At 33.8% G+C, this 16,872-nt stretch overlaps 2 protein-coding genes across 8 annotated transcripts; one reads left to right on the forward strand and one right to left on the reverse strand.

The window, feature by feature from the left end:
• The first annotated feature begins 1,303 nt into the window (after positions 1-1,303).
• On the forward strand, positions 1,304-2,314 carry bai (Transmembrane emp24 domain-containing protein bai). Of its 2 annotated transcripts, none has more exons than XM_002060175.4 (5): positions 1,304-1,558; positions 1,614-1,734; positions 1,787-1,857; positions 1,922-2,048; positions 2,107-2,314. In XM_002060175.4, exons 1-5 carry the CDS (start codon positions 1,379-1,381, stop codon positions 2,226-2,228), a joined length of 621 nt encoding a protein of 206 aa, XP_002060211.1. In that variant the 5' UTR covers positions 1,304-1,378; the 3' UTR covers positions 2,229-2,314. The 2 variants fall into 2 exon arrangements, with proteins under 2 accessions (XP_002060211.1, XP_032296676.1); XM_032440785.2 differs by having other exon boundaries at positions 1,309-1,387.
• On the reverse strand, positions 2,056-16,586 carry 5PtaseI (inositol polyphosphate-5-phosphatase A). Of its 6 annotated transcripts, none has more exons than XM_032440781.2 (9): positions 16,431-16,586; positions 16,040-16,270; positions 15,809-15,982; positions 13,453-13,625; positions 8,281-8,368; positions 8,063-8,218; positions 7,760-7,999; positions 4,569-4,605; positions 2,056-2,674 (listed from the first exon to the last, which is right to left on the reverse strand). In XM_032440781.2, the coding sequence occupies exons 1-9, from the start codon at positions 16,503-16,505 to the stop codon at positions 2,418-2,420; spliced, it is 1,431 nt and encodes a 476-aa protein (XP_032296672.1). In that variant the 5' UTR covers positions 16,506-16,586; the 3' UTR covers positions 2,056-2,417. The 6 variants fall into 6 exon arrangements, with proteins under 6 accessions (XP_032296672.1, XP_032296674.1, XP_032296671.1 ...); XM_032440782.2 differs by lacking the exon at positions 2,056-2,674 and adding an exon at positions 4,346-4,488; XM_032440783.2 differs by lacking the exon at positions 4,569-4,605 and having other exon boundaries at positions 2,512-2,674.
• Between the last annotated feature and the right edge of the window lie 286 nt (positions 16,587-16,872).

Genomic DNA, 16,872 nt, shown 5'->3' on the forward strand with positions numbered 1-16,872 from the left:
TCCTGAGTTGATGGTGTTGCCAGCACAACCTGTCAAAGCTAACTCAGAAAAGGTGATTTTAATAAATTTTGTTGGTACAAATCCAATACATTTCTCTCAAATGGTAAACGACCATGAGCCATAAAGAAATTTTCGATTTCTCATTATGTTGCGCCAATTTTTCAGGCATTGGCTATTTTTGGTTTTGTGTTGCTACCCCATCCAAATATGCAGAAAACAGTGATATTTTTCCTGTAGCACTTGTATCAGTGGAGGATGATAGTTCTCCCATTGACCTCTAAAATAAATCTGCATTCATTATTATGATTTAATTAATTACATGCATATATTAAATGTGTTAGTTTAAAAAACAAAAACAACTGTACTTATTAAAAATATTTATTCTAAAAAACGAAACATTGACTGCTATATAATATAAAACACTAGATGAGAATATACGGGACCTGCACTCCAATGACACTAATACACACACAAATTTATTGTCTATTATAGTCTCTGTCCACTGGTTTAAGAAATGTCACATTTTCAAATTTCACATATTGGTGTTCCACCGGTTGTCGGTAACGTGTGAGTGGCAAAAGTACCGCTTTCTTAAAAAACGGCTGATCGAGTTTCTTTAAATTACATAATCGCCGTAAAGTTCTTCTTCCAAAACTAAATATTGCGCTATCGAAGTAAGGGCTCCATTTTAGGTACTCTTTTCGACATTCGCCATGTTTAAATTCTCAAAACTGTGGGATTATTCTAATTTTAAATTCTTATTTAAATTTGCCTATTGCCTTCGTTGATATATCAGCTGTTTATGTTTACGATATTTTACCATTTTTCACAACATCGATAGAAATCTCGATTAATCATCGCAAAAAACACGAAATATTTGGGGCGAACTTGCACATTTTTGACAGATGTGCCTATTTTGAAAAGTGCGTGAAATGTGTTTTCTTATGGGACAAAAATGTCAAATGTGTCCAGTGGACAGAGGCTATTCTTCAAAAATGCGAGCTGCATTTTTATTTTAATTTGGTTTTGCCAAAATTTGTGATGGTCTTTTAGGATTAAATTAATGCGTGGGTCCACTCACATGCTAAAGACAATACACCAATACAATATGTGACATTTGAAAATGTGACTTTTCTTAAGCCAGCGGAGAAAGACTATTATTACCACTAACCATAGAATGCATTGTATGGTTGGTGCTATTACCCAACATCTTGATAGAAGTTGTTGGATGTTGCTCAGTGTGAATTGACTACAAAATGTTAAATATATCGATCAAAATAAACACCGTGATATATCGATTTTTCGGCCATCCCTTCGCCAACTCATCTTTGCTGAAATTGTCAAATTCGCTTTAATTTCTGTGTATTAAATCTAGAAAATGCTAAAGGTACTTTATGTTATTTTCACAATCTTCGGATATATTTGGCCAATTTATAGTGTCATGTTCCACTTGACACCAAACACACAAAAATGTCTCAAGGAGGATATACAAGCTAATCAATTAGTAATGGGCGAATACGAAGTTTCGGATGTGCCTGGTCAAATTATAGACTATATAGTGAGGTTTAATTTTTTATAATTTAAGAGAAAAAGTAAAACAAACTATTTTATAGGCTCGGGACACTAAGGGCCATATACTTTCACAAAAGGAACATATAACCAAAGGAAAATTCAGCTTTATGTCAGAGGTTTATGACGCGTATGAAATTTGTTTTATTTCAAAAGTGCCACCGCGTAAGTAAATTGTTATATACAATTAATATCAAACTGACACTTGTAATAATAGATCAACGTGGAATAAGTCAAGAGGTCTCCCTTGTAACGAAAAAGGGTGTTGAAACTAAAAGTTATGAAGGAGTAAGTTATACAAGAAAATTAATTAAAAAGGATTATATGAGTTTTTCCGAAACTGCCTTTATAGATAGGCGAGGCCTCGAAACTGAAGCCCCTTGAAGTGGACCTAAAGCGCTTAGAAGACCTTTCTGATTCAATAGTTCGAGACTTTGCTTTAATGCGTAAACGAGAGGAAGAAATGCGTGATACAAATGGTGACAACTGAAATACATGGAAATTTCAGCCTTAATAACATTGACTTGTTTATTTCAGAAAAAACTAATAGTAGAGTACTATTCTTCAGCATTTTTAGTATGTGCTGTTTGCTTGGCCTGGCAACTTGGCAAGTTCTATACCTTCGCAGATACTTTAAGGCAAAAAAACTCATCGAATAGTTCCATAAATACTATATTTCAAACAGCTCGAGTTTTACCGCTTTTTTCTCAACGCCTTTAACAATAAAGTGTAGCAAATTAATAAATTATCTATTTTTATTTTATTCACACAATGTTATTAAGAATAGGTATAATACTTGGGATTTGGTGTATATATTCATTTGGTAATATCCATACTGCTGACAATCTCTAAACGGTTGTCTCTTTAAGCAGCACACCTCCATCAGTTTCTAGCTTGCCCACGCAAGTGTCTTCATTAGGCACGTTCAGATTTGAAGATATTGCCTTAACTATAACATAGTGGGAATTGGATATCGGTTTCCCCGGAATACTACCGTCTGCGACATTCGATTGTGTCATCCAGAGACTTTCGTTTACCAAGGTTTCATTCATTAAAGTCTTTAATGAATAGAGTGTTTCGACTAAGCGTGTTTTGTTTGCCGACTCTACAAGAATATAAAATAATTTTTAGTCCATATATTTTATTTAAAGTTTAGTAATAAAAATGAGCTGAAACAAAATTACTATCCAAGCGCTCAAAAATAAAAACAATGCAGTTAATCAGATAACATCAACTATTTTTGTGTATATATTTATAAATAATAAAATACAAAAAAATTAAAGTAAATATACATATAAATATAAATGTAAATATATATATACCTATTCTGAAAAATATTTATTTTGATATTTTTATTTGACCAAGTTTTGTTTCTTAACCTTTCTTAGTTTCTTTACAATTCTGTAATATTACTAATGTACAGACGGATAATTCTTTCTCTTTATATCTACTATGTGCATAGCCAAATCCACCCTTTTTTCGGCGGTAGGGCAATGTTTTTTTTTTTTCATTTTTCTTGGCTAAACTTTTATATTAAGTTTACCTAGCTTCAAGGCGACTTTAATATGTAAGCATAGGTTGCGCAAATCGTAATTTTACAAACCAAAATTGTACAAAATAATATAAGAAAAGAACACTATAAATAAAAAATGAAAATACTTTTCAACCAACGTAACGTCATCCTTAAAATCATTATATAATTACATATATGTAACTAAAAGCGACAAACATAACACTTTGAGTCCCAATCAATCATGAAAGTATGGATGCAGCTTGATCGTGATATGGGGTAATTAGGGGGGGATATTATGTACAACACAATTTAATTTCGATTATATTAACTCTGTTGCATATACGAAATCACAGTAATGGGTCAATTATGGCTATTGATATATTTATCTTTGGTGTGAACTTAAGTAATTTTATCTTCGAAAACTTTCAACTATACGTAAGCTTTACATCTTTTATTAATATTAATAAAATAAAAGACATTTTTAGTGTTTCAGAAATATAGCAACAAAACAGTTAAAAAATAATTGAAATATTTATAAAAACAAAAACTTACAAATACTGATAAAAAATAAAATAAAAACTTAAAAATTAGTGAATACTGCAACACATAGAAAAAAAACTACGATTGCGATTTCTACTGTTTGAAAGAGATTTTGGGGAGCTAATAGCTTCAACATTATGAACATCACCCTTCCCAAAAGCAACTTCATCTCTATCTGAAGTAAACATTACTGTTCGCTGAAGGTCCTCTAATCGAGATTTTAACTGCACAGGTGTAACGGTAGCTCTTGACTGTTTCTCTGTGATTGCATGGAGTGATTGTAAAGAATATAAGTCGTCGTCATTTTCATTTTGCCCAGAGTATTGCTTTTTATGATCTTCATCAGTGGTTTCCATAAAAAATTCTATTTTGCAACTTTTGCTTTGGGAAGTTGTTGGTATGTTCCTAAGCTCAAGATATGGGGAATTGGATTCATTGCTTTCTGGAGTATACGGGTCCAGGTGCGACCTTTCAATATAAGTATTAAGGTGTTGTGTATCGATTTGATTTACTATTATATTTCCTGAAAATACAACACTATTTGATAATAGCCTGTACCGATGCTCAACAGGCTGCCCTTTCGTTATATTACTGCATATTGGGCAAATGCCACTTTTAGGCTGAGTCTCAAGTTTAGCTCCGCGGGAGTCCGCATTATATGTTTGTGTACACATACAAACATATATATTATCGGAATCAATTATATTAATGCTAATGCTTGGGTAGTTTGATGTATCGTTTTTTATATCTTCGTGGCATCCAACTTTTAAATAGTCTAACGGAAGGTCTTGTGATTTACTGCCTTGGCTTAGAAGTTTACCTTCTTTTATAACTTGATTATATACTTTTTCTAAATAGGGACAAGTCTTGAATTTAACAGGTGATATTAAATTGTTGTTATTAATATGGATAGCTGAACAGCTGCAGTCACATGATCTATAAGTACCTTTGTTTGGCTTTAGATGAACAGTTAAGTAAATGGGCTACATGGCAAGAAAAGAAAAAAGGTATTAGAAATATCAGCAGTAAAAATGGTACTATAAATGAAATATTTATAAATAGTTAATCAATTATCAAGTATTATCAATTTATAAATAGTTCAATCAGGTAAGAGAGTCGGGAGTGCCCGACTAGGGGATACCTTGTAAATTCTACGAACACCAAATGCAGCTCGCCCAACTCGTTCGCTTTGGTAGTAATAACAAGTAAGAGGTTCTATTCGGGAGCTCCCGACTAAGGGATACCCTGAACCCTCTTCTTTCAACATCAAATGCATATATATTCTATTTTAGAAGCTATATGTCAAGTTTACCAAAATTGCCCAAAAACAGAATATCGATCTTGATTTTTATCGATTGCTTGGAAACGGAGTAAATTATCGATAATCGGAAACAAACTCGATCTGCGCGGGAACTAGGAGCACCTACATCTAATTTCAAGTCTCTAGCTCTTATAGGTTCTGAAATCCTTGCGTTCATACATACGGACGGACGGACGGACGGACAGACAGACGGACATGGCTAGATCGACTCGGCTATTGATGCTGATCAAGAATATATATACTTTATGTGGTCGGAGATGCTTCCTTCAGCCTGTTACATACATTTGGATTTCGCACAAATACAATATACCCTTATACCTATTTTTAATGGGTTCAGGGTATAAAAATAAATTTAAAACAAGTAATAGGTTCAAGTCGGGAGCTCCTAAGTAGGGGATACCCTGAACCCTCTTCTTCCAACATGAAATGCATATATATATATTCTATTTTAGAAGCTATATGTCAAGTTTGGTGACTCTAGCTCTTATTATTTACCAGAATTTCCCAAAAAAACAGGATATCAATATCGATTTTTATCGATTGCTTGGAAATGGAGTAAGTTATCGATGATCGGAAACAAACTCGATCTGCGCAGGCACTAGGAGCACCAACATCTAAAATTTCAAGTCTCTAGCTCTTATAGGATCTGAGATCCTTGCGTTCATACATAGGGACAGACGTATAGACGGACATGGCTAGATCAACTCGGCTATTGGTGCTGATCAAGAATATATATACTTTATGGGGTCGGAGATGCTTCCTTCTGCCTGTTACATACATTTGGATTTTGCACAAATAAAATATACCCTTATACCAATTTGTAATGGGTTCAGGGTATGAAAATATAGGTCCCCCAATTATTTTCAAGCTTTTAACAGACCACACAAATTGCTTACGCTTTTAATCAACACCCATACAAGCAATTCAATTTCGACAAAAAAAATCTACCTACAGAACAGAAAGCAATACAATCACAATTGCAATTCTGTTTATACAATTGAATAAAGACGTGAATGAATGTGTGTGTAGATGTATACAGAAATTCTTGTGATTTGCGTTAACTGCCGCAAATACGTTTTGTGTTTCTTAAACGATCTTGTTGCAATTTTCTGCTGTAGATCTTATTGTGGAAAGTTTTGTGCTACAAATTTCATATATTACCATCCCACTAAGTATCTCCACTTCTATTTAAAAACATGTTTAAAGTGGATTGGATAAAGAACCAAATTTTGGAACCAGATATTTCCGCTTTTATTAGTCTTGTGGTAAGAACCTTGAGGTCGAATAAAAAATGTGCGTTACTCTTACTCGCATTTTCCATCCAATTACAAGTAACTTTGCGGAAGCGTGAAATCAAATGTTCTGATAAAAAAATTTGAAAATGTGTTTGGAACCGTTAATTAACCAAAAAGTTGAGTAAAGTTTTCTCGATAAATTTCCACAGATGCGGGTGGAATTTTGAAAGTCGGCGAAACACGTATTCATTAAGTTTATATGTATAGCTTCGCAAATAAGTTAAAAAACTTAAACTTTCGCCAGAAAAATCTTTGAATCGCATTCCTTTTGACGAAGCTTAGATTCTGCGAAAAACGTGAGACACGCCTTAAATGATTCACTGTATAGAACTTTGGAAGGTAAACAAAAAAATTTCATACGAACGTTTTTCGCGAATTTCCCATACTTGCTCATGTAATTTCCCAAATAGCTAAAACACGCATGCATTAAGTTCTTATGTACAGCATTGAAAAAAAGTTTGGAGCAAATCGGACGAAATTTAATTCTTCTCTTAGAAAATCTTTGAATCGCACTTTTCACCGAGGAAGCTTTGTTTTGAGAAAAATGTATATCAAGCCTCAAATTTTTGCATTTAGATCGTTGGCTATGAATTTGAGCGCGAAACGTCAACTACCAAATCTTTGACACCCATTTTCACAAGAAAGGAATGGATTTTTCGAAAAGTGAAACACTCCTCAAATTAATTTAAGCAAAGATCTTTCAAAAATAAGTTTGAAGCCGGTCGGATGGTAAACAAAAAAGTTTCATACTAACACTTTCCCGAAACCCCGTCTTAACAGTGAAAATTTCCGCTTCTTACAGTATAGGCTGTTCATTGATCACTAATCAGGCCATCAGTTTGGACAGACAGTATTATATATTTATAAAACCTAAGAGATATGCTCAAAAACAAGACTTTAATGTAGGTTTTTTTCGATTGCTTGGAAACTTACAAATACATATACTTTTTAATGGGTTAAGAGTAGTAAAAAGTGTACATATGTGAGTGTATGTGGAACTTAGGCCCTTGCCTTCGCAGTACCAGTATGTTTGAAAATATCGGAAAATTACCCTGCCTTAAAGCAATACATAAAAATTAATGTCGTCGTAAGGTTGTTGCCAAGTTTGTATATGCTTGAGTCAGCAAATTTGATATCTAGCTTATCGTATAGCTCCACGTATATCGTATATTTCCACGCCACCACCTCATAGATATACATTTTTCATTTAAAGTGAATTGTTGGTATGTCTGTCAAGTAGAGGCGGTGGCAAGTAGCGCGATTTATTACGGGTTCAAGTCTTATTGAGGAAAACATTTTTTTTATTTTACTTTTATTACTGCTAAAGTAGACGAGCTCGTAACTCGAGCTGCATTTTGTGTTGGTAGGAGAGGGGTATCTCCTGGTCAAGAGTTCTCGACTACAGCCTATTACATGCATCAATTTAAGAAATACTTAAATATGCAAAGATAATGGAAAAAGTTAACATTACACACTGCGTAACATATATTGATGTACATTGAACTTTGAAAAAATTGTTACCTTATGGTCGCCCATGCATACAGTTTGTCCTATCATATCATATTTCCACTCATCACTTTTAATTATGTCTTTGATTTGTGGAGCCATTAAAATACGATCACACCATGATGGACACCTGGTTGACATATAATCAGTAGGCATTTCGGGATCTTCTTCAAAAGGATATGATGGAATAAAAGATATTGGATATTCGACCAAAATGTCCCGAAGTGGCTCCAATTCTTTATCATAGTCTTTTAACTATTACAATAAAAACGAAATGTATGTTGTAATATATACATAATATATGCACAATTATATTACCCAAAATTCTTTGAATTTAAGTTGATGATCGGCGTGACAAAATTCTTTTTTACCAACAGTAAGTATATTATTGCCATCTGAATTGCGGTAATTAATTTTAGTGTTTTCATTCTTTACACTTTGCACGCGATGAGCAGTTAAATTTGCAGTCAATTCCTATTAAAATATAATAATTATAATTAAAATTTAATAAGGTATAACATGTATTGTGAACTTACTTTCACAACGCCTGCTGTGTCACATCTGAAATTGAAATCTCCAAATATAAAAAAAGGAACGGATCCATTTTTTTCATCTAAATGAAATCTGATTAATAATAAAATGCATCAATACAACAATAAAGGAAATTTGTCAGTATTCCTATGTTGGATTATATGTTAAAATATATTATACATACATCGTTTTTTGCATCACCACTGCCACACTCAAACAAGAGTAAGAGTGCTCTAGTTGAGAGTGCCGGATTAGGGGATAGCCTAAAATCCACCGCAACAAACATTTGAACTTATTTTCTCTCGCACAAATATATATATATATATATATATATATATATATATATATATATATATATATATATATATATATATATATATATATATATATATATATATATATATATATATATATATATATATATATATATATATACTTAACGGTTTATATTTTTGTGCGTGAGTGCGAGAAAAAGGAAGTTAAGATCTATATATATATATATCCTGACTTACTGACTGTTTGATTGCTGATCAACGCACAGCCCAAATCGTTAATGCTAGGTAGCTAAAATTTTTACGGCGGGGTTTCGGGAAATTCCACCCGCAAGTATGGAAAACGCGACAAAAAGTTTGTATGAAACTTCTTTGTTTGCCATCCGATCGGCCTTAAATTCAATTTCAAAGATCTTTGTTCAAATTTATTTGGGGGTCGTTCGCACTTTTTAGAAAATGGATTTCTCTTTGGTGGATATAGGGTACAAGGATTTGGTGGGTGACGTTTCGTGCTGAAAATCAATTCCAAAGATCTGTATAAAAAATTATTTGAGACATATTTTACGTTCTTCGCAGAATCCAAATTTCTTCGGTAGAAATGCGATTCAAAGATTGTTTGGGTTAAGTTTTAAGGCTTGTGCGATTTGCTTCAAACTTATTTACAAAGCTCTATATAGGAACCTAAGGAATATCTGTTTTAGCGATCTGTCAAATCCCACTCTCAACAGTAGTAAATTGGCGGAAAATGATTGTATGAGAATTATTTGTTTATTGTCCGATTAGTTTCAAAATCATTTTTCAGGCTTTTTGAGAACATTTATGTTATCCGTGCCACGTGCATCGCCGGGTTACCCGCTAGAGTATATATGAAGTTAATAAAGAAAAAAAAATTTTGGCTATATATAATAATATATATTATATACAATTTGTTAAGTAGTTGTGTGCAAAATGAAAAACTTCACACATATTCATTTACAAACGTTTTTATTCTTTTCAAACTTTTATTATAAGTAAAAAAACAGACAAAATTAAAATTCGCAAATTTTCGCCGAAATACAGCCGAAGCTATCTAACGGTACTTCCAATTCGAAGTAAATTGCAACAATTTTAAAACAGATCATCAATAAACGCCAAATGAGACTGAGGCAATTGTCATTGGACTTAAAAATGAGTGCAAGAAGACAGTGAGGCATGAGCCATTCGTTAAATTTTAAAAATGCATAGGTACCCCTCCCAACTACCCAGAAATAAGCCTTTACTATCTGTAGCAAATATTCAGATACTGCTTCATTAATTCATTTTTTTACTGCCAATGTCAACAAACCCGTGTAGTACTAGAATGACGTTATATGTTATACCATCATTTGAGGACCAAGCAGAGATTGGAGGAAGCCCAATACAGTTTTGGAACAGAAAAATATAATACCAACTATAAAGTTTGGCGAGCTGATGTGATGACGAAAGAGATTTTTTTGGACATTCTAAATGAATTGTCAACGAGCGCAATAAAGTTTGTTTTCGTAGACTCCCAAAACCCCAATGAACAGAGGTACAAGCTTTAACAGGACAACGACCCCTAACACAAATCATCTCTGGACAGTCATTGACACCCCTGCCCAGAGTCCCGACCAAGCTATAATAAAAACGCTCTCATCAGGGCCATTCAAGAAGAATGGATAAAAATACTTGAAATGTATGGCCTTTATAACCGTATTCAGTCTATGTCTCGTCGGGTGCAGTCTGTAATGAATGCTCATGGCCAATATACCAAATATATGTACTCAAATAACTAAACAAGGTATGTAAAACAAAAAAAAATCTTCAAACTTTATTATACCCTGAAAATGGGTACAAGGGGTATACTGTTTGTTGTGCAAAGGTATGTAACAGGTAGAAGAAAGAGCATCCCCAACCCCATAAAGTATACATATTCTTTATCAGCATCATCTCAAAACCTAAGGACTTGATATTTTAGCTATAGGTCCTCCTAGTCCATGCGCAGATCAAGTTTGTTTTCGATTATAGATAACTTACTCAGTTTCCAAGCAATCGTTGGAAATCGATATCGAAATCCTGGTTTTTGAGCAAATTGGGTAAACAATAAGAGCTTGAGCTTTTTTTGTGGCGGCTGTGGCTGTCGAGTAGGAACGGCGGCAAGTAGTGGGGTTAGTTGCGAGTTCGAGCTCTGCAAAGGACTCTTATTTTTATTTTAAATTTATCTTTGCTACTACTAAAGCAAAAGAGCACGTAGCGACAGCTGAATTTAGTGTTGGAATAAGAGGGTTCAGGCAAAGACAATATAAACACTAAGATGAGTAACGACCATACATTTGAATGTGACGCAAAATTTCTAGCCTTGCCTTTCGCCTGGCTTCGTACGGCATGCATGCTGTCTTCGGCAAAGCTGGTCGATGCTGCTTTGCGGTGCTTCGTTTTCGAAGTACATTGAACGAAAAAGTTTAGAACTTACGATCGACGCAAAGTGCTTGTGCTTTATCCATGAAATGCATGCTTTATTTAAATGATATATTACCCTAGATACTAGCGATTAATTTTATAGGAAAATTAAAAAATTTAATAATTTTTCATGACACATCTTGTGCAAAAACTACGTTAAGAAAATAGCATACATAGATTGATTCCACTTTTGTTTTTGAACAGTGTATGTTCGAGAAAAGTTCTTGTCTCAGCCAATGGCGTGCAAGCACCTTTGGTTGTATGCGTGAATTATACATGCATAAAAAGTTTAAAGTATGTATGTATGTGTTGTTATTCACTGCTCTGGATTTAGCTGGCAAGAAATTAATTTTGTTTTTCTAGCGCAGATCATGACCTATCTTAAATTTGTGTTGATATATGAATGCATTTTGTGTACTGAGGTTGGCTCCGTAGAAAATATGTATTTCTAAGTCGATGCAAGTATTGATATTTTTATCGATGGCTCGGAAACGGAGTAAGTTATCGATTATCGGAAACAAACTCGGTCTGCGCAGACACGAGGAGCATCTACATCTAAAATTCCAAGTCTCTAGCTCTTATAGGTTCTGAGATCCTTGCGTTCTTACATACGGACAGATGTATAGACACATGGCTAGATCGATACCCCCAAAAATGAAGAAAATAAAATAGCACCATTAGACCTTTTCTTAGTGAATACTCGTTATTTCGCGGAATGCCCTTTGCAGAATGAACGTGCCTATAAGTTTTGACTAAGATACCATTTTTCTTATCATAAAAGGTAATAATAATCATTATAATGGAACGTGGAAAGCACTGCACTGCAGAGAATCGCGATCTTATCAAAAAATTGATATTGGACGGAAAAACTTACAGAGAAGTTGGTCAATTTGTAGGATACTCCAATAAAATAATTAAAAACGTCTTAAACTATCAAATAAATATTGAAACACGCGGACGATAACGATCTATGACTCATTTTCATGTCAAAAGACTGATTCGTCAGAACACGAAGGATCCCTTCATGCCTGCTACCGAAATTAAAAAAAAAAGCTTAACATAAATGTGAAGGAACATACAGTTCCCCAATATCTTAGGCAACCTAAAAATACCGCAAACCAAGAAAGGTACCACTTATAAACGCGACACCTATTACTAAGCGTATGAAGTTTGCCCAGGGATCATGCAAATTTGACGGCCCAACAATGGAGGAATATTCTATGGTCAGATGGGGCTAAGCTGGCTATGATTGGTGGAAAGAGATCTCGACCATACCTTAGATGTCCAAGGAACACAAAATACAAACCCCAGTACACAACAAAATCCATCGCATGGACGGTGTAGTTTAATGGTATGGGCCTGCTTTTATGGAGTAGGTCTAATACATTAAAGAAAACCATCATGGATCAGCACGTGTATGTGCATATCATGGAGTCAGTTATGCTTCCCTTTGTAGAATACGAAATGCCCCTCGTACTGGTCTTTCAACAGGACCCAAACACACCAGCAAGAAAGCAAAGGAATGGTTTAGGGCAAACTCTGGGAACGTTTGGAGTGGCCTGCTGAGTCGCCTGACCTGAATCCGATCGAAATTCTGTGGTCCGACGTCAAGAAGGCTGTTGCTGCTTCCAAAACATCCACTATCGGAAGAAATTAAAGAGTCCTGGTCCAAAATTCCCCTAACATTATGCCAGGACTCGGTTGATTCCATGCCCAGACGCTTTGCAGTTGTCATTGCTAATAAAGGACACTGTACTATATATTAAATGATGAATATAGACTTAGAATTAATAGTTTAAAATTGTTGACTTATGAATTCCTCACTTATTATCCAGTTTTTTTATTTTGAATCGATTTTTGAAAAATGGTTCTATTGTTTTTTGCGCCTAATTTAATCATTTAATTAATTAATCAATTAATTAATTCAACAAAGTTTCTTAAATAACTGAAGAACATTAAATTTCCATGTTTGTAAGTGTCTTCCCTTTCTAAAAATGTGCTTCAAATTTCCTTACTGTTAAAAATGTGGGTGTGGCAACTATTTAAAAATTGCTGGTTGTAGTGGTGCTATTCTTTTTTTCTCAACTGTTTCTTGAACTAATAAAAAAAGGTCGACTTTTATAAAAAAACGTGGTTATATAGCTAACTTAGCTAGGTTTTGGCCGATTTATCAAAAAATATTACAAGTTTTATCATTATTTGCATAGTTATTATCAGCAACGTGCGGCATTTCTTTTAAAAAATATATTTTGACTCTTCTTCGGAGCAGTTGAAATATAATGGCTTAAAAAATATCAACTTTATCTAAAAATGAAATATATCGATAAACGACCAAATTTAACATTATTCAATGTTTAAGGCATCAGTTTTCAGTCTTAAGCCACCAAAAAATTGTTTATATCGGTTCGAGTGGATTCTGCCAGTATTATGTTTCATTTAATTATTTACCTTTCAATAGTATGTACCAGGGCTCTTCTCCTTGTTTTGCAGTATACAGAAGGAAAATCTTTACATGCATCCAAATTAGATGCATCATGAAAAAGATGTATATTGACTAGATCAACGGCAGTGCCATTAATTTCCCATCGAGTTCGCATAAATCCTTTCCGAGACCATTTACACTAGGGTAAAGTATAAAAAAAGCTTTTATTACTAACTTAAACTTTTCTTTGTCATGTTATAAGGTATGATAAAGTAATCAAGTCGAGGTGTGTTCAAATGGAAATCTATATAGCCCCAAGCGATAATAAGAAAAATTATACGAATAGATGATGATGCGCTGCATCAGTTTTAAAATGTTGAACTATGAGGTTTGGCGAACTACTAATTCAATAAAATCGCCATTTAGCTCTTAGTTTAATTTTTTGATATCTTGGTATTAAGGATGACATATAGCTTTAAATAAAAAAACTACATGAAAGTCACAATAAGCAAGTGCCATGGACAGAATACTACGACTATTTAAAAGACAATACCTTATAATGGTGAGCTAGAACACGGGTCAGCTTTGAAGCAATTGTACACAAACACTTGATTTTAGCAGTTACTACTAACAAAAAAAGATTAATTTTACTGTTGAAAAAATAAAGTACTAGATTTGGGTGTAAATACACACATGTGTAACAACCATGCGCAAAAACAAGAGCTAATTTTTCTGATAAATTGGTATCTGTCTTCATTTAAAGACAACATAACTGCACGAAACTCAAAAGTTTATTTGCTGCTTGGCAAGTAAATACATATATAACAGCTTTTTAGAAATTTGCTCCTAATTAAAGATAACGAACGTTTACTGAGGGCCCCAACATTTTCAGGATCTATTAAGCAAAATATCTTAAACTCCTATTTTGTTTTTATGTTATCCCAATTATTACGCAATTTACCAACTTATTACGATTTACTTTTCATGAGATGACTTATAAATTTAATAATAATAAGATGCAGTGTAAAATTCAGTGTCATTTATTTCGATATGGTCATAGTAAATCAAAGAGTAAAAATATATCTAGATTATTTCGACAAAGTTAATCAAGCGAGCCAAGCATTTTATTTTATTAAAATATTTAATTTTGTTCTTTTATTTCTAATTATATAAACATTTACTGTTGACAACCTTAGCCAATTGATGTAGAGGGAAAGTGCATATTCTGTGTCTGCAACATACCACTAAATCGTAATCATCTTATTTATAGCCATTTTTCTGGGAGTGGCAGTACGTGGCTGCAAACTTTTGACTCGATTTTCAGAGGCATTAGACATATATTGTGACCAAAAGACTAATTATGATTTTTAATTATATATAGACAGACAATGGTCAAATTTTAAATAAAAACTATTTTTATATTTCGTGTAACATAAATTTGTTGAAATTGTCATATTTTAGTTTTAATAAATTACCGTTATTTTCGGTGTCTAGTAAACGCTTTGTTTCAACCAAAGTCGTGAATGTAAATGTCTAGAAGGTTGCAAGCCTTAAATTTCTAACAAAGCATTTGTAGTATGTAGTAGTAGTCCGACTTAAAAAAATCTTAAATTCTCTGATAACTTTTTATACCCTTGCAGAGGGTATTATAATTTTGTCGTGAGATGTGTAACGCATAGAAGGAGACATCTCCGACCCCATAAAGTATATATATTCTTAATCAGTATCAACAGCCGAGTCGATATAGCCATGTCCGTCTGTCTGTATCTATGCCAACTAGTCCCTCAGTTTTAAAGCTAAGCACCCAGCACATATGTGAAAACCATCTGGATCGGACCACTATATCATATAGCTGCCATAGGAACGATCGGTCGAAAATTAAGTTTTTGTATGAAAAAACATTTTGTTTATCAAGATATCTTGACCAAACTTGGCATTTATTAGTTTTACTCTACTCCTCATATATGTGCAAAATCCTATTAATATCGGACCGCTATATCATATAGCTGCCATAGGAATGATCTGTCGAAAATTAAGTTTTTGTATGAAAAAACATTTTGTTTTTCAAGATATCTTGACCAAACATGGCATTTATTAGTTTTACTATGCTCCTCATATATATGCAAAATCCTATTAAGATCGGACCACTATATCATATAGCTGCCATAGGAACGATCGGTCGAAAATTAAGTTGAATGAAAAAACATTTTGTTTATCAAGATATCTTGACCAAACTCGGCATTTACTATTTTCCCGGTACTTCTTAGATAGGGGCAAAGCACTATAAGCATTATGAAAAGGTTGGGTCTGCAAGGGTATTAGATCTTTGGCGTGCCGAAGATAGCCCTTCTTTCTCGTTTATTTTAATTAAAGAAGACTTACTTCGGGAAAAAAATGCTGAGGGAACTTTGCCTTCTCCTTAGTAGGAACGTTTTCAATATTACCAGAATATATTCGATTGCCTTTGTCCAGTTTTTCGTCCCAGTCGTGAGTAAGAAAATTCCAAATTCTTAATAGACATATATCCTTGTGACCGAAGTAAATGTTTCCAAGGGCCTTTAAAAAACGAACAAAATTATATAAATTCTTCCCGACATCAGCTAAGTTACTTACAGTAAAATGTTCCGCAGACTTAAAATCCTCGTCCATATATATATGAACGTGGACAAAGTCAGTCTTCGCCATTTCCTCGCATAAACATCGGATAAATTCCTGTACATTACCCATCGAGTTCTCGTATGTCTTTCCACCCACTTCTTGTAGATGTAAAGCTAAAAATTTGGGATTGACCCTTGTTGCATTGCTAATAAACTCTTCTAGCCATATTGTAAGTAGTCTTTGTGGCTGGGCAGCGTTGTAGTTCATGAAATAATTTACATAGAATCTTTTTTAAGTACATACATAGATATATAAGTAAATACATACATACGTGCTTTAGAAAACAAATGTGCACATATGTAAGTACCAAATAGTAATATGTATACAAAAAATGTTATATACGTACATCTTCAAACAAACTCCCGACATTAGCTGTTACTAGCAATAGTTTCGTATCTGATTGGTCGCCTTTTGATTCCATTTTTTCGGATGTTTCCCAAACTTGTGTATCTTATTTTGTTAGAGTGTAGGGATGTAAGAAATACACTAATACATCGATAACTATAAACTTAAACCACTAACCATACAATGTATAGACATACCAAATGGCACTTTTAATCGAAACATGAAAAATCGAAACGAGGCGACCCCAATGGTACCTGCGACCATTTTAGTGTGCCCAGACACTGCTGAGACTGCTGAGAGTGGCAGCCGAGCGCCGGCCTCAAAGGCCGAACGTTCAGTATGAAGCCGCATCTCGTTCAGCGCACAACTTCGCGGCTGATGCGTTTTCTTAATATATGTATGTATGCCATTTTAAAATCCTTACAGCCCAAAAACATATATGT

Source organism: Drosophila virilis, unplaced genomic scaffold (genome assembly GCF_030788295.1).
Source record: "Drosophila virilis strain 15010-1051.87 unplaced genomic scaffold, Dvir_AGI_RSII-ME tig00001170, whole genome shotgun sequence".
NCBI lineage: Eukaryota > Metazoa > Arthropoda > Insecta > Diptera > Drosophilidae > Drosophila > Drosophila virilis.